This window comes from Crinia signifera, chromosome 1 (assembly GCF_055691185.1).
Source record: "Crinia signifera chromosome 1, ASM5569118v1, whole genome shotgun sequence".
NCBI lineage: Eukaryota > Metazoa > Chordata > Amphibia > Anura > Myobatrachidae > Crinia > Crinia signifera.
This window is the reverse complement of record NC_139217.1, coordinates 243,153,549-243,170,946: the sequence shown is the minus strand read 5'-3', so window position 1 is coordinate 243,170,946 and position 17,398 is coordinate 243,153,549. Positions and strand designations below refer to the sequence as shown.

At 41.6% G+C, this 17,398-nt stretch overlaps 1 protein-coding gene across 12 annotated transcripts in view; it reads right to left on the bottom strand.

The window, feature by feature from the left end:
* The window catches only part of SUSD1 (sushi domain containing 1), a 200,582-nt gene extending 197,872 nt beyond the window's left edge, over nt 1-2,710 (bottom strand). For all 12 annotated transcript variants that reach the window (XR_014472984.1, XR_014472986.1, XM_083179480.1 and 9 more), the window contains exon 1: nt 2,570-2,710. Coding sequence is in view for 10 of the 12 variants with exons in the window: in XM_083179480.1 (XP_083035606.1) it covers nt 2,570-2,645 (76 nt within the window). In the remaining 2 variants the exon portion in view is untranslated. The remainder of the gene's footprint in view (nt 1-2,569) is intronic.
* Between the last annotated feature and the right edge of the window lie 14,688 nt (nt 2,711-17,398).

Below are 17,398 nucleotides of genomic sequence, written 5' to 3'. Positions count from 1 at the left end.
ATTGTAATTATATCACCACAATGGTCACTTTTATAGCCTAATCTCTGTTAAATATGGGACTTCCTTCCAGCTTATAACAAGCTTCCTTCTTGCTTTTCAGCTCAACCGGATAATCAATATAGGAAAATATTTACTCATGCAGTTCAATGAAGCACTGGAATGTGCAGCTCTTCCTGAGCAATGAGATAACCACTCTAGTTAGCTCCCAAGACTAATTATTTATTATTCTTGCTGGTGCTTCCTTACTCATTACTCACATGCTTCCTAGCTGCTTTCTGTGGCACACGACACATGGACTCAGGTGTGCTTAAGGTGACAGTCTTATATTTGAAGCTGCATCACATAACACCTCTCACTACAGACATTTGCCCACAGCAACACTCCATCCAAAATAGAACTCCCATCTTAGTAAATAAACCCCATAGAGGGAACACCAAAATATATGAGTTACTATAGTTTGGTCAGGATGGTCTGTATGCAGCTACCACTGGCATATTTATATTGAGTGCAATGTGTGCATGCTAGTCGAGGTGGGGGAGCCCCGGTGCCGGGCGGTGGGGGCAGGGGGGTACCTGTTGCGCCATCTGGGGAGTGGGCATGGGGGTCCATGCTGGCATCTGACAGGAGCCTGCAGTGGTGTCCTTGCCGCGTGGGTACCTGCGGCGCTGTGTATAAAGCTGGTGGCGGCGGGGGGTCCCTGCAGTGAATAAGAAATAACTAGCGCTATGCGGCGGCGCTGGTAGCGCTTCTGTTTTGAAAACACTGGCCGCACGCTGATTGGCTGAATCTCAGCCAATCAGCGTGCGGCCAGTGTTTTCAAACCCGGCAGCGCTTCCCGCGCCGCTGCATAGCCAGGCGGATAGCGTTAGTTTTTTCTTATTAACTGCAGGGACCCCCCACCGCCACCCGGTTTATACACAGCGCCACAGGTACCCGCATAGCAAGGACACCACTGCAGGCTCCTGTCAGAAGCCGGCATGGACCCCCCTGCCCGCTCCCCAGACAGCGCAGCAGGTACCCCTTTTGCACGGGGGGCGAGGGGCGAACTGCCGCCCTCCAGTGGCCGTCGCTCTAGGCAAATGCCTAGACCTGCCTAGTGGTGGCGCCGGCCCTGAGTGTGTGATGTATATGTACTACGCAACACACCCTGTGAACCCCCCCCCCAAAAAAAACATTATTAGTTAACTACCTCCTCTCATGTTAAAAGCCACTTTTTTTACAAACCCCTACACTGTGACCATCCTATTATTTTTGTAATTTCACAAACAAAAATAATAAAAAACACAGCAGTTGCTACATTTTCTGAAACTTTACAATCCCAGCAGACCACCATCATGACACATACTGAGACAAGTCCTGATTATGGAAGATCTCTGCTCCACTGTCTTTCTTTATGGGAAATTTAGCAACCAATCAGCTTATAGGTAACATTTTATTTACTGTATTAGATCAGCTAGCTAGAATCAGATTGGTTGCTATGGGTAACATATATTACAAAGTTTGATAAATCATCCTTTATAACATAATTGTAAACTACAGATATGTTTGCCTTTCAACCCCCTACATATCGAAATACTTTTTCAGATAAAGTAACTTTTTCGGTTACAGCTAGAAAAAGTATTCTGTTGTAGCATTTCCTGATAAACTGATTCCAACGTGTAAAAAACAGTCATAATAATAATGATGTGTTTTACTAATATATACTGTAACAAACATAACCTTGAGTAGAAATTGGTAAAACGTTGTTATTCTTACTAAACAATAAAAGGAAGTTAGCTCATTGATATACTCCAAGAATGCCTACAATCTTTAAAAAGGATATAAAAAAAATTTTGTTCATTTATGCGCTACGGTCAGGTAACAAGATCCTGAGCTTCAAAATAGAACAGCTTAAAAATGTAACAAATATTTGTACAGATGTAATACTTTCAATATGTGTTTTCAGACTTTCCTTCACCTTTCATTTAAGTTTTAAACAAATACATTTTGGAGGTATACACATGAAAACAAAGTGTAGAAATAGAACAGTTATGGCCTAAAGCTTTTACTTGGGGCATATTTATGAATGTACAGTATGCAGGATATCCAATATTTTCAAGTATTTTCAGGTATAGGCTCCTCCATCTCCGACCGCAACATAGTTCCCCATGGGTATAGATTTTATTTTACTATTAGTTATGTATTATTCCTAGACAATTCCCCAGTATGATAATTGTTTCAGACATTTGCAGTAATGTAATCACTTATGCCTTTGCTGATCTAAAAGCAATGTAGCAAGTTGTATATGTGTGTGTGTGTGTGTGTGTGTGTGTGTATGTGTGTATGTATGTATATATGTGTATATATATATATATATATATATATATATATATATATAAACACATTTATTATCATTTATATTTATATTATCATTTATATTTAATTTCCCTTTATACATTTGTTATGACCACTGATGAGAAAACAGTTAATTTTGTTTTAGAGAGAGACCTATGTTTATAATATTTATCTAAGCACAGAAGCAACATAAGTAACCCAAAATGTTCAGATATATTTCAGTGAAGAAACTCACCAGTACGCCCTTGGGCACAGCAGAGGAGTAACAGAGAAGCCTCCAGGAGTGCCAACTGTAAAGTACTTAGTGTCATCTTATCACAAACTCTTATAACACTCCACCCAGTGTAAACTTCTTGGCTCTGGCAGTTCTGGCTCCTTTCCCCTTAGCACTTATAAAATAAGGCAAGTGCAGAAACCCCTTTTTTATCAGATTCAGAAGCGTCATTTTCCTGTGGGCAGCCCATTAATACAACTCCCAGGCAGGATGGAGCACACACATGTTGTGACTCATTCTAAGACTCTAGCTGCCGACACCACAGCTAACAAGACACCCTATTCTAAAATATATATGTATAATAATAATAATAATAATAATGATGAAAAGAATTATACAATAAAAAATTACTAAATTAAATTTATTTTCTGAAGATACGTTTTATATCTGCCTAGTGGAAAATGACGTTAATATGATAGGGTAACTTTAAATATGGGATATGAGATAGCAGTGCTGTGTGCAGCGGTTGTTCTGCTGTGACCTGACTTCTTAAGCAACATGTTGTTTGCATACGAGAAAACCCTCATACACGTCATGTGACAAAACAAGTAATTGTGCGCACTTATGGGTTTGGCAATAATAACCTCAAACTCATTTGTGCAAGTGCATATAGAGTTACATTATACTGTATGGGAGGGAACCACAATACAGCATAAACAATTATAGAAACTTAACCCTATGATTGCCAACATCTCTGAGAGATGTGCAAAATATTGGTTGAAAATGCCAGCGGCACTCACATTTGTTATATTAAGTCAAACAAAAATGTTGTTTAAAAAAGATTCTATTTTCCATATGAGGTAAACATTACAGGTCATTATGATGAATAAAAATGTTTGCTTGCCAATTTTCACACCTGTGTTGACAAATTGACTTGGCGTTAAAAGGGTTGACATATTATATTGTTATAAAAATTTGAGATAGTCCTATCCATACGTGTGTAAATGAACATTGAATAAATACATACAGAATGGAGTGAGCAATCAGTTTAATTAAAAGCATGCCTAAATTAAAAAATAAAATGAAAGGACTTTTGTACCAATTAAATGTAGGCTACTCTAAAATATTTACTATACAGTATATCCCTCACACTCATAAACTGTAATAGTATTACTACAGCATGTGATAGAAAGCATGGCTCTCTTGGATGGGCTGCACATATAAAGCAGTGACATTGGGACATATCTTTTTCCTCCAGATATGAATATCTCTTGTGTGGCTCAGTCTACCTCCCTTGTGCTTCCTTCCAACTCATGTGCCCTGGGCATTTGAGCAGCTTCAGCACTGTGTGCAGGTGGAGAGGTCTGATAAGCCCATTGTTTGGAATGACCAGTCAGAAAGGCTGCTTAATTTGCTTCGGAAAACGAAATGGTTTGTTTTAATTACTTATCACTTTCTTTACATATACCGTAAATTTCTAAAATATACTGATGCAATATGTGTGAAATACACTAATGAAAAAAAAAAATGAATGGCTAATAATACAAACAAAGCTGAGTTATAACTTATATGATGCTGTTGACTATCTGTATATTATCCGCATATAATTTTGTGGAGAGTTGAACTTGTCTTTGCATGCAGTGTTTTTTCTAGACTCTGTATTACCTTAGAAACAGTTTTTTTATTAAATGAATCCCAAATGAAACATGCATTCATTTCATTTACATGAAGACTTTTAAAATTGATACTATCACTTCTGTCCCCTATTACTATCTTTTAGGAGGGGTCCCTAGAGTAACTAGATTACTGATTGCAAGAACCAGTTCACTTATGCTGCTTTCAGACCGCAATAGTGGCTTTGACCAGGTATTTTAAAATGTTTCTTAAAATAGGTCTGCCAGCTAAAACCCCTTTCACGCCGCATGTCTTTAAACATGTATTTCAGTGCAGTGTTTGTCCTTAAACGGTATTTCAATGCAGTTTTTGTTCCTTCACAACACTGAACCCGTTTTAACCCATAGGAAGCAGTGCATGAAAAAAAAAACGGGTCTGAAATGGGTAGGGCCCTGCTTTATTACCATTTAGAAATACCAGTTCAATAGAACCGGTAAATTCACTCTGCACCTTTTAGACTGCACAAGTTACCATTTTAAAACAGTAAAAAAACGCCAAAATAACAGGTAAAAAGTGCGGTCTGAAAGGGGCATTAATTCCAGAAGTGCAGTTTCCAGTGTCTGCTGCCAGTCTTCACCCTGATATTAGAGTGGTCAGAAAGCAAGGTAGAACCGGATTTGGTAGACTAATATGGGCCTCCTCTTTCACAATGAATGAAAACACCACAGTGCACAATAGTTCAAACAAGAATATAAATGGACAAATTATCCATGGCCAGCAGTTTGACTTCACTAGATCCTGTTCTGATTTACCAGCACGATCAATTATCGACTCATTTAGCAAGAAAGAATGTTCCAAATTTGAGCCAAATTACTGATATCGCTATCAGTATTGAAACATGTGCAGCCTCAGCAGCATTAAAGGTCCAATTCAGATTCCCTTACCAATCAGATTTGTCAATGAATATTAGCATCTGCTGTGGTGCTTTTAGTACAGGTCTAGTCTATATATCACTTCAGTGGCGTAAGTTCATCCCAGTCGCCCGGAGGCAAGATAAATGTGGGTGTACCCCCCATAACCCGCCCCCCTCACACCAATATATACACAGGATACACATACATACACACCTATGTCTCTCAACATAAACACACGCATACACACCTCTGTCACTCAATGAAAAACACACACCTCTGTCCAGAGGCAGGGGGTGGGGTGATAAAGGGTAGAGGGTGGGGGGGAGGTAAGGGGAAAGGAGTGGAGTGATAGAGAAAAGGGGAGAGAGCAGAGAAAGAGGAGAGAGATAGAGGAGCGTGAGGGTAGAGAGAGTTGAGAGGAGAGAAATAGAGGGGTGAGGGAGGAGAAACAGGGGTGAGTGAGTGTGAGATGGGAAAAAGGGAGGACTGTGCTGAGATCAGGGTCCCTCTATATAACAGACACAACTGTTGCAGAATTTTTAGCCCACCATTTGGGATCACAGCTATAAGTTTCTAATTTAGGACCATAAATGCACAATAGACTGTTAAAAATAAATCATACATTTTAATCCTAACTTATAAAAAATAGATAAAGAAAAATAAATCAAACAATATAAAATATACAAAAAAAAATACACAAAATTATATATACACTGGTAAAATTGCTAATTAGCAAGATGCATTTCAGAGTGTTTGAGATATTAGTTGGTCCATATTAGTAACTGAGATAAAGCTGAATTTTGATTAGTATAGCAGTCCCCCAGCAAGTTGTTCACAGGGTTAGTGAGCAATTTAGTCAATAATGCAGGTATTTATTTACCAATCCTTCACACAGAGCAGTGTTGTTACTCTTGATATTTTCCCACAAAGCTAAGTGGATAAGCAGGTGGCCACCTGTATAGCAGGTAAGATGTTACCTCCTGAATTGGTGTCAGGGTTCAAACTCCACTCGGTGTGGTAAGCGGCCATGGATTTTAAATATCCACATATGGGTAAAGAGTAAAAAACTGGTACCAGGAATAATAGTTGTGAGATGGGAGGCTGAGAGAGAGTGGGAGTGAGTGTGAGAGAGAGAGGGGGAGAGAGATAGAGAGGGGAGTAGGGGCAACAGAGAAATGAAAAGTGAGAGGGGAGAGAGCAGTAACAGGGAGAGGGAAAAGAGAGAAAGTGGTGGGAGGCCATGTGCAAACAAAACAGGTATATAAACCTCAAACACCACCCATATCCGCTATCAGCCCTGCCCCTTCATCTGGAGACAATCAGGGCGGGGCGGTAGCCGAATATTGTGAATTGATAATTAAATAGCAAAACATCCATGATAATTGAAATATACTGTATAGATCACATACCATTTTCATTTTTTACATAGTAAAACATACAAGACTGGCATACAACATTTATATTTACATTAAGCATAATTAACGACTGTGTACCATAAATCATAGAATTCCGTACACACTAAGCAATCAACACTAGCCAATTATGTAGGATAAAAACAAATAGAAAGTCCCCTCCACTGGCGCTTTAAAGGATAATACGTCCCTTATGATAGGGAAAAGATCCTCTTCTCCTAATAACGATAACCAGAAAGTGGGTAGGTGAATACCATACTTCCCTCCTTCAATAACAAAGCTCAATAGAAGGGGAGAAGGGGGAAATGGGTATGTCAATCGCACAGGAGGTAAGTTTTCGTCATAAGTATCGGCCCCTCATGTATGTATTGGGAGTACAACTCAATAAAGTCTGGAGGGTGTGCTACCACTGGACAGCTGATTAGAGCAGAAGTTCATGGGGACAGAAACGGGATGTCACTGTGTGGTGCACCCAAAGAATACATATTAAAATGTAACCTTTATTTAATTAGATAGATAAAATGTAGCGAAAATATAACAGACACAAGACATTAAACATATAACATGTAGTTAAAAATGGATATCTTTATCCATGCGACGTGGGACCCCCATTCCCTTACTAGTAATGTATTCACTTTCAATTAGTGTTCTGAGAAACTGTCTTTTAAATAAGCTTTATTAGGTACGGTATATAAGGGAATAAGTCTCCGTATAGTTAACTGTGTATGTGACACAGAGTACAGATAGTAGCGGCTAGAGCGCAATCATATATGCGGCATAGGAGCACAATGCTCGATCACGATTGTGCCTTGCGGCCGGTTAATGCCTCAGAAGTCAGGGGGTCGCAGTGCTACGCGTCACGCACTGCGCTTCCCTCGCTGACTCTGGTGTTAGCGGAGCTATTAAGACACACGGACCTTAAAAAAAATAAGATTAAAAAAAAATATATATATATATAATTAAGCTAGACAGATCAGAAATGCATTCAATGGGTAAAGGGAGTGGGGGGTAGCCACGAAGGTACGGTCCGTACCTTCGTGGCTACCCCCCACTCCCTTTACCCATTGTCTCGTCATCTCTGCTCTATAGTCATACAATTTTTGGATGACTATAGAGCCACCCTTGTCCGCTTGCCTGATTATTACATCATCAAGAGCGGCAATGGTCTTTAGCGCTGCACGTTCACTAACAGTCATATTCCAATATTTAGGTTTATGTGCAGACACCGGTTCACTTAATGAACTATCTAAAATGTGTACAAATGATTTTATTGAGGCATTGTTACTCACCGGGTCAAATACAGATTTATTCTGCAGCTTTCTTAACTGTACCGGGACAACAGACTCAGTAGGCATTTTATCAGAAAAAAACTCTTTAAATTTTAAATGCTTATCAAGACGATACATATCAACATTCCAGTCCAATAAATCAAACGGGGCTGTAGGGACAAACGTTTACCCTTCATGCAGCGCTGATAGTTCATTGTTCGAGAAAGTATATGTGTATATGTTTAAAATAATATGGTAAGAATAAAACAGTCTCCAGTGCGTTTCTAGATAGTCTACTTTTTTCACATAGCAATTGTTACCAATGAGTGTTCAAGGAATTTCTGAAATCTTTTGTGAGCTTTGAATTTATACAGGACATGAATCAAGATATCAAGATAACATTGTTTTATAAAATGCTAAGTGTACAGGTCTTAAATAAAAGCGTATCTATTCTTAGCCCAATGTCGCCAAAGCCAATCCAAATGCCATGTGAAAGGGAAGTAGTTATTTTCTGTTTTAACGTAAAAAAAAGAAACTGCAAGAAAACAATTCACACGGGAAACTTTTTAAAAATATATTAAAATACAAAATATCAGAAAAAATAAAGTATGCCACTGATATAACATCATGTTATCTCTTATCAGGCAAGTACATATTGATGCTAATTGCTGTACAATCACCTTGTCATCTAATCATAATCTGATTTATCACTAGTGAGCTTTGTTCACAGAACTCAATAATTACCACAATTCCATGATACTAAATGAAAATGTATACAATGGATCTGTGCAAGCCTACATATGTGTTTTAGGGTGACATACATTCTAAATTAGGTTACTATTTGAAGCAGAAGAGATCAGGTAATTAAAACATTGCAGGCAAGATGAATACAATATTTGCTTATGATAGGAAGTACTTTAAAATAATAATGTTACAATATTTTAACGCTTATTTATTATGTCATTATGGAGGGGGATGTAGAATAAATCAGGTACAACTGTTATTAATAAAAGTAAAAAGGAACTTGCGGTTTTAGTTCTGAGCAAGCCATGAATTTCCAATATGATACAGACATGGATTGAACTGAAACTCACCAAAAAATGTAAATGGCTAAAAGTGTGCATCTAATGCTGCTTTCACATTGCCTAAACATTTGAGACCCAGTATATTGAAACAGTATTTAAAACAGTATATTACCGTTTTAAACCCATTTCACATTGCACATAAATACCAGGTCTCAAGCAGGTTTGCAGTGTGAAACCAGGAGAGACAGTAGCTATAAGACCACATAGTGCATATGTAATGAGCCGCTCGTTACATATGTGGATATGTAATGAGTGCAGTGCATATGAATGAAAAGTTCATTAAATATGCGCATATGTAATGTGCGTCTCATTACACATGCATTGCGCTCATTACATATGCGCATATTAATGGTTCGCTCATTAAATATGCACTGCACTCTCATAGCTTCTGCCTGAGTCCTATATACCGGTTCAGAGCCATTCACACTGCATAAAAACAGCTCTGAACCGTGTTGGACTCTGCTTTTTACCCGTTTGCAAATACCGGTTATTTGTAACCGGTAAATGCAGACTGGAGCTTTCACACTGCAGCTCTAACCGTTTTAAAAGGCTAAAAAATCGGCAATATACCGGTTAAGAGCTGCAGTGTGAAAGGGGTATAAGAAACGTGCTGTAGGATGAGTCCTTCTGAACTTTTACAAAAAAGTAACTTCCAAATTCACTGACACAACTATTCTTACCTGTGTGATGGAAGGAATTTCTTTTTCGTTTTTAAGGATACATGGTATCTTGGAATACCATGGTTGTTTATGTAATCAACATTTATTACCCATTCTAAGGGGTGGGAATTTCATGAATAGATTCTAATTATTGAGAACACATGCACTGTATCGATGTATCGATAGCTGTGTGCATATTATATCTAAGTGCAAATTTATCAAAGTGGGGTCAAAACTGAAGTGTAATTTCAACATTATTCCGGCGTTAAACCCAAGTGAAACAGAAGGACAACACCCTTTCAAAACTCAGAAACCTAAAAGACCACTTTAAATAAATAAATGTGAGTTCACTTAAACCTCACATCTTTCACCTCCTGCTTGTTTAACCTGGATACACAGTACTGAACTCCCTTTTTTTGTAAATTGCAAAAACTTTCCATTTCACCGGCAATGCTTCTATTTGTACCTTCAGTTTTGTGACTGCACAGTTGTACCAATGCAATTTTGCCTTTATACACAAAAAAGTCCAGTCTGAATTATCTTTTGTGCCCAGACTCACCTCCACTAATTTCATGCACAGTCAAAAACAATTTCTGCACCCATATTATATTCACTTTTATTTCATTTCAAACTAAATGTAATGCCATTTAGCTGACACTATTACAGCACTGTACTTCTGTAGTTCTTCTGCTCTATTTCTGTTACACCGTTTACTCCTATTTCTAGTATTCTCCCTTCATTTACCTACTTCACGCCATGGGGTAAATTTACTAAGATGGGGGTTATGGGGGAAATTTACAAAAAAAAAAATCATGAAAAAAAATCGTATTTTCGTACGAAAATACAATTTTTTGGGGTGTATACGTATTTTTGGCATTTACTATGCCAAAAATACGTATTTTCATATTCTTAATTATGGGACATTCGTATTTGTATTTACAAATACGAATGAGTACACCATCAAAAGAATACGGCAGAAATCACCATTGAAAAGAATGGTGGTTCCAGATTTACTAAGCGGCCGTATTGATAATACAGCCGCTAATTAGCGTGAAACTGCCACGAATATACGGCAGGAAAATACACTTTATTTTCCTGTCGTATTTGGCAGAAGCCTGCATGGATCAGTCAGATCCGTGCAGGCTTCAGTGTTAAAAAATAGAGAAATAAATAAATAAAACAGCGTGGGGTCCCCCCCACAGCTGTAACCAGCACCAGGCTGAAAGAGCTGGGGCTGGTAATAAAAAATCAGGAAACCTGACAAATAGGGGTTCCCCGATTTTTTAAAAGCAGCCCCAGGCTCCAGGTCCGGGGCTGGTTCCCAAAATACGGGGGGACAAAATGACTAGGGGTCCCCCCCCCGTATTTTAAGAACCAGCCCAAACCAGCCAGCAGGGTAATGTCACAGCCGGGGGACACTTATTAGATAAGGTCCAGCGGCCAAAACATCACCCTACCGACCAGTCAGTTAATACTGTGGAATTAGCCACCCCAGCAAGCCACCCCCGCAAGCATTAAAGGGCCCGCTAGCACTTGTAGTTCCAGTAAAAAAAAAAAGTGAAATAAACACACACTGACACACAATAAAAATAAAACTTGAATACATCCAAAGCCCATACATACTGATATCTTGAGCCCGTAGGTAGGTCCCTGGGTCTTGGTCCGGTGCCTTGTCCTGGTCCGGATCCATGTCAGAATTCGGCTCCATGTCAATGTCCATGTCGGCGGCGTCTGTCGGCGGCATCTGTCGGCGTCCATGGACATCTATTGGCTAGGCGGCCAATCAGGAGCTGACTTTACTCAGCTCCTGATTGGCCGCTAGGCGGTCAATAGAATCATTCAGTGGAGAGGCACGGAAAATGAAACATCTCTGCGCCTCTCAAAGTCCGATGCGGGGAGCTGCAGGAGTCGCCGGCATGTCACAGAAGATGACAGAAGACCAGGACTACGGCGGATCAAGACAACAGATCTTCACAGGAGGACCTGGGTGAGTTGGATTTCCTTCCACAGGTCCTCCATGAATTTCTTCGGACCCAGATGGACGCCGACAGACGCCGCCGACATGGACATCGACATGGAGCTGAATGACGACATGGATCCGGACTAGGACAAGGCACCGGACCAAGACCCAGGGACCTACCTATGGGCTCAAGATAGGTAAGTGTCAGTATGTATGGGCTTTGGATGTATTAAAGTTTTATTTTTATTGTGTGTCAGTGTGTGTTTATTTCACTTTTTTTTTTACTGGAACTACAAGTGCTAGCGGGCCCTTTAATGCTTGCGGGGGTGGCTTGCTGGGACTCACTTTTTTTTTTACTGTGGAACTACAAGTGCCAGCGGGTCCTTTCATGCCCAGCAGGCTGGGACTTGTGCTTCTCCAAGTCCCAGCTTGCGGGGGAGGCTTGCTGGGACTCATAGTTCCACGGGATTAAACAATAGTTTATTTCTATTTTTTTACAATGAATTCAGCCCGGTGACCACCACACAGGGTCACCGGGGACAGCAACAGGCTTCAGCCTGGTCAGGTAAGTCCTGGAGGGGGGGACCCCTTTATTGGGGGGGTCCCCACTCCCCCAGGGCCCCTGGCCAGGCTGACTGGTCGGTAGAGTGTTGTAATGTATATGTAATAAGTGTCCCCCGGCTGTGACATTACCCTGCTGGCTGGTTTGGCCTGGGGCTGGTTCTTAAAATATGGGGGACCCCTAGTCATTTTGTCCCCCGTATTTTGGGAACCAGCCCCGGACCTGGAGCCTGGGGCTGGTTTTAAAAAAATCGGGGAACCCCTATTTGTCGGGTTTCCTGATTTTTTATTACCGGCCCGGATCTTTCAGCCTGGTGCTGGTTACAGCTGTGGGGGGGGACCCCACGCTGTTTTATTTATTTATTTTTCTATTTTTTTATTACACCTTGCAGCCTGCACGGATCTGACTGATCCATGCAGACTGCCTGTAGGAATTCGTATTAGCAGCCGTATATACGGCCGTTAATACGAATTAATACGACATCGGAGGGTTACAAAGCAGTCGTATCTGACTTCTTTGTAAATTCCCCTCCGGAACACGACTTTGCATACGAGGTATGCAGTCGTATTTATTCATAGCAAGAGTACGAATACAATTTTTTATATTCATATTCTTAGTAAATTTCCCCCTATATCTCAGATGGGATGTTGCTATGGGCAACAAATCAGAATCTACTTATTTATTTAGCACCTTCTAAAATATAGATATAATCTGATTGGTTGCCCATAGTAACATCCCATCATAAATAGTACTCCCATCTTAGTAAATTTACCCATATGTTCAGGTTTTCTACAAATACCCCTATCACTTAGTATCTAACTAAGCCTACGTCTTGCATCCTGTTCCCACCTCTATCCTTTCCCTTTGTAGGGCAGGCTCTACCATTAGGCAGCTTTAAGCAGCTGCCATGGGGCTCCAGAATCTGGGGGCACCCCTGAGTCTGACAAACAAAAAATTAAGGATGATTCTAAGAGGCACCCTTGTTAAATTAAATAGAAATCTCAGGCGTTGAACTATGATGCCACCCTCCAATATTTCACCTGAGGTTCTGGACAGTCGATATTGGTGTGTGGGTGGTAGAAGCAGTAGGCTGAAGTTTGGGCTAAAAAACCTTGCACCAGACCTGATCCACTAGTCTTCTACATATCTTCCTCTTTCTTCATCTATCTCCCATCCACCCCTCTGCTTTTCTTCCCGTTCTCTCCATTTCTCACTTTTCTTCTCCACTGCCCCACAATGGTCCTACTACTCCACCACTTATCCATGTTCTCTCCCTCTTCTGCCTGTCGTCTCACCTCACCTGTTTTCCTTAAACTCCTTCCCTGCCTACCTTCTGCAGTTTCTCTTCCTAGCTCAGACATCAACACCATCACTACTCTCTCATCATCCCTGCCCTCCAAATTAATCTCACCTCTACACTATCTACACTACAGCAATCTTGATAATCTTCTCGTTCACATTTCTCCCACAAACTCTTCCTCTCTCTTGTGCCACCTGGAATGCCAAATCCATCTGTAACAAATTGATCCCCATCCATGAGCTTTTCATCTGCAACTCCCTGAATCTCCTGACCATTACAGAAACCTGGATTTTCCCCTCTGACACCACGGGCCTCACAATCACACACAGCCCCAGATTCAGGGGTTGATGAGGCAGTGGTGTTGGGGTCCTTCTGTCCTCCAGTTACTCCTACCAGCAAACACCCATATAACCATCCCTTGCATTCTCCATATTTGGGGTTCATGCCATAGACCTGTTACAACCTGTTCACACTTGACAGTAGCTGTCATTTACTGTCCCTCTGACATTCCCACCAAATTCATTGGTCACTTTGCTTCCTGACTTACTCACTTCCACTCTTCAAACATTCCCTCAATTATCTTAGGTGATTTTAACATACCAACTAATATCCCCACAAACTATACCTCCTCACTTACCAGTGGACCTCCTTTCCTTTCCATCCCATGTAAGTGGGAACTCACTTGTTCTAGTCTTCATTCAACATTGATTTATTTCTGACTTCTAAAATTAACCATTCCCCTTCTCTGCACATCACCTGCTTTCTTTAAACATATCCCTCTCTGCTTTTCCATCTCTACCTCATAAGGCTACATCACTATTCATAGCATTGAAGCCACTGACTCATTTTATTCTCTCCGCTGGACTCACTTCTGGTTTCTATTCTCTCTAATCTCTTGAACAAGCTACTTGCCTGTACAATACCTCCCTGCTCTTGACTCTGTAGCTTCATACTCGTAGATCAACACTCAAACCTGGCATTTCAAATTCACCAGATAGCTGTAAAAATGTCCGCAGACTTCCTCCATTTCAAATGTTCTCATCCTACAGTACTGCCCGTATCTAGACAATCATACTTCAAGAACCTCGTCTCATCCCAATCCCTGCCCTTGCCACCTACTTCACATCCAAAATGTACTCGTACATCATGACATCACAACCTAACAGACCCTTAACAACTTGCCCCCTCCTTTCTCTAGCCACCTTCCCCCATACATTTAACAAATTCAGACTTCTTTCCTTGTATCTGGAGATTAAGTAATCTTCAGACTACTAATCCTGTCCTCTGCCCACCCACTACCTCCCAGCTAGACCTTATCTCCTCCCACCTCCTCCGCTACATCTCTTCTTCTTGCCCACCTCCTCAGACACTGTCCCCTCTCCTTTCAAGCATGCCCTTGTCTCCCCTATTCTTAAAAAACGACCCTCGATCTTAGTACTCTCTCCAACTACAACCCATCTATCTCTTTTCTTCTGCCTCTAAATTGCTTGACCATATTGTCTACAACCACCTTATAGCCCTTTCTTTCTCCCACTCCCTACTTGACCCATTTTATTCTGGATTCCGTTCTCTCCACTCCAATGATCCTGTCCTCACAAAGTCTGCAATGACCTCCATGCTGCCAAATCTAAGGGCCACTACACTCTTCTTGACCTCTGTGCTGCTTTTGACACTGTGGACCATCCTCTCCTCCTAATCTTTCATTGCTTTGTCGGTGTGATAATGTTCTCTCCTGGCTATCCTCCTACCTCTCTGACAGCCCTTTCTCTGTCTCCTCTCATGACACCAACCTCCACCGCACTTCTCCTAACTGTAGGTGCCCCTCCCCCCCCCCCAAGGCTCTGTTCTTCAACCTTTCCTTTTCTCTTTTTATACATACTTTTTAGGTGAGCTCATTCTTTAATTCGACTACCAATATTACCACTATGCTGATGATATTCAAATTTGCTTCTCTCCTGATCTCTCTTCTTACATCCTCAATGGTAATTCTAACTGTCTCTCTGCTAGATCTTCTGGGGTTTTCCAACGCGTTTTTAAACTTAACATGTCTAAGACTAATCTGATCATCTTATCACCTTCTTGCATAACCTCACTTTCCACAATTTCACTATCTGTTGACAGCAAAACATATTTTATAGTTATTCCTGATTCCTCCATTTCTTTCAAACCACACATATTCAGCACCTCTGACAGTCCCGCCAATTCCATCTCAAAAATATTTCCAGTACCCTCTCCACAAGATTACACACCTTATGGGGCGTGACCAGAAAGGACACTGCAGGGAGGTAGGAAGCTCTCGTAGAAACTCTGCATGGCATGAGCGGCTAGAAACCAGGCAGAGGCAGGGAACTGGAAGCTTAGTCTCTGCCACTGGAGGAGCATGTCCCTGCAAGAACCAACTGTCAGAGGGCTGGTTAGAAGCGCTGTGAAATGAGCAACGACGAGCAGCTGATCCGGATAACTGGGCAATCAGCCCCGGGGTTGACACTCAAACGCCCGACCCAGACGCAGCAGAGAGAAAACAGAAGGGGAGGTGGTTGTGGATGTGCACTGCCGTCCAGACAGAGCTGAGGAGATGAAGGAAAAAGGGGGGGTTGAGACCGCGCTCGCTATAAACATGCAACAGGTGTGAATAAATATAACATTTATTGTAAACACGAATAAATCTAAAATATCCTAAGATAAAACATAATCCAAAGGGGTACCTGGGGAAGCAAATCCTACTCACCTGCTCCTGTGGCACCCACCCCGGCATCTGCTGTTGAAGTCGCGCTGCTCCCGGCTGCAGTGGTACCCGCTCCGCCTCCGCTATACACTAGAGACGCAGAGATCCTTCTTCCTCGGCGTCTCTACTCAGAATGATTTCTGGCCAATCAGGAGCCGAGAAAGTCGGCTCCTGATTGGCCAGAAATCATCAGGGACTTTTGGACCAAACAAAGGGACTAACTTACCATCATTTGGATCCATGTTCCCAATCCTACAGGTTGACGTAAATATAACCACTCTAAATCAATATAGAGGTGGTCCACGGATCATCCAGGCACTAATAGGAACGGCCAGTGAGGACTTACAAATTATCCACTTAATGAGTCTCCCCACTACATTTTTAGAAAAGAGATTTGCAATGTCTTTTTAAATGATGTCCAGTATGTATTACATTTTTATGCATTTAGGATTATAAAATTTGTAAAGTCAATCCAACGTAATCGGTATATTTTTTTCAAAACTAGCGACTTTCTCGGCTCCTGATTGGCCAGAAATCATTCTGAGTAGAGACGCCAAGGAAGAAGGATCTCTGCGTCTCTAGTGTACAGCGGAGGCGGAGCGGGTGCCACTGCAGTCGGGAGCAGCGTGACTTCAACAGCAGATGCCGGGGTGGTCGCCACAGGAGCAGGTGAGTAGGATTTGCTTCCCCAGGTACCCCTTTGGATTACTACGGATCCAGGACCCCGGACTCTTCAGCACTGGAGCCCCAGAACCAAGGCCCCGGAACCAAGCCACCGGACCGGACCCTGGGACCTACCGACGGGCTCAAGAAAGGTAAGTATCAGTGTGTTTGTGTAATGTATGTATTAAACTTTTATTTTTCTAATGTGTCAGTGTGTATTTATTTAACTATTTTTTTTTACTGTGGAACTACAAGACCCAGAGGGCCCTTTAATGCCCTGCAGGCTGGGACTTCTGGTTCTATATCTGTTTAAAAATTCAGGGTACCGCAATGTAACAGAGAGAGCAAGGATAGCCACCCACAGTTCGGCCTTGAAAAAGCTCTTTAGCGAAACGCGTTGGTGGAGGGAAGCAAGGACACCCAAACTATTCAGACGCCCCACTTTTCATCTCCTGCAAACCGGACCAGTCTCCAGAACCATTCCCTAAATCAGGAACCACAGGACATACTTCCAAGCATACCAGGTAGAGCACCTCTTTCCATCTGGCGCTCCCTGGTCTGGAGATCAGCATCTCTCCTAATACAAGTTCTCCTGCATTTGGCAATTCCTAAACGGGAAGATTATCTGGAGGCACTATAGGAACGGACACAGGACATTATACGGCCGAATTGTGGGTGACTATCCTTG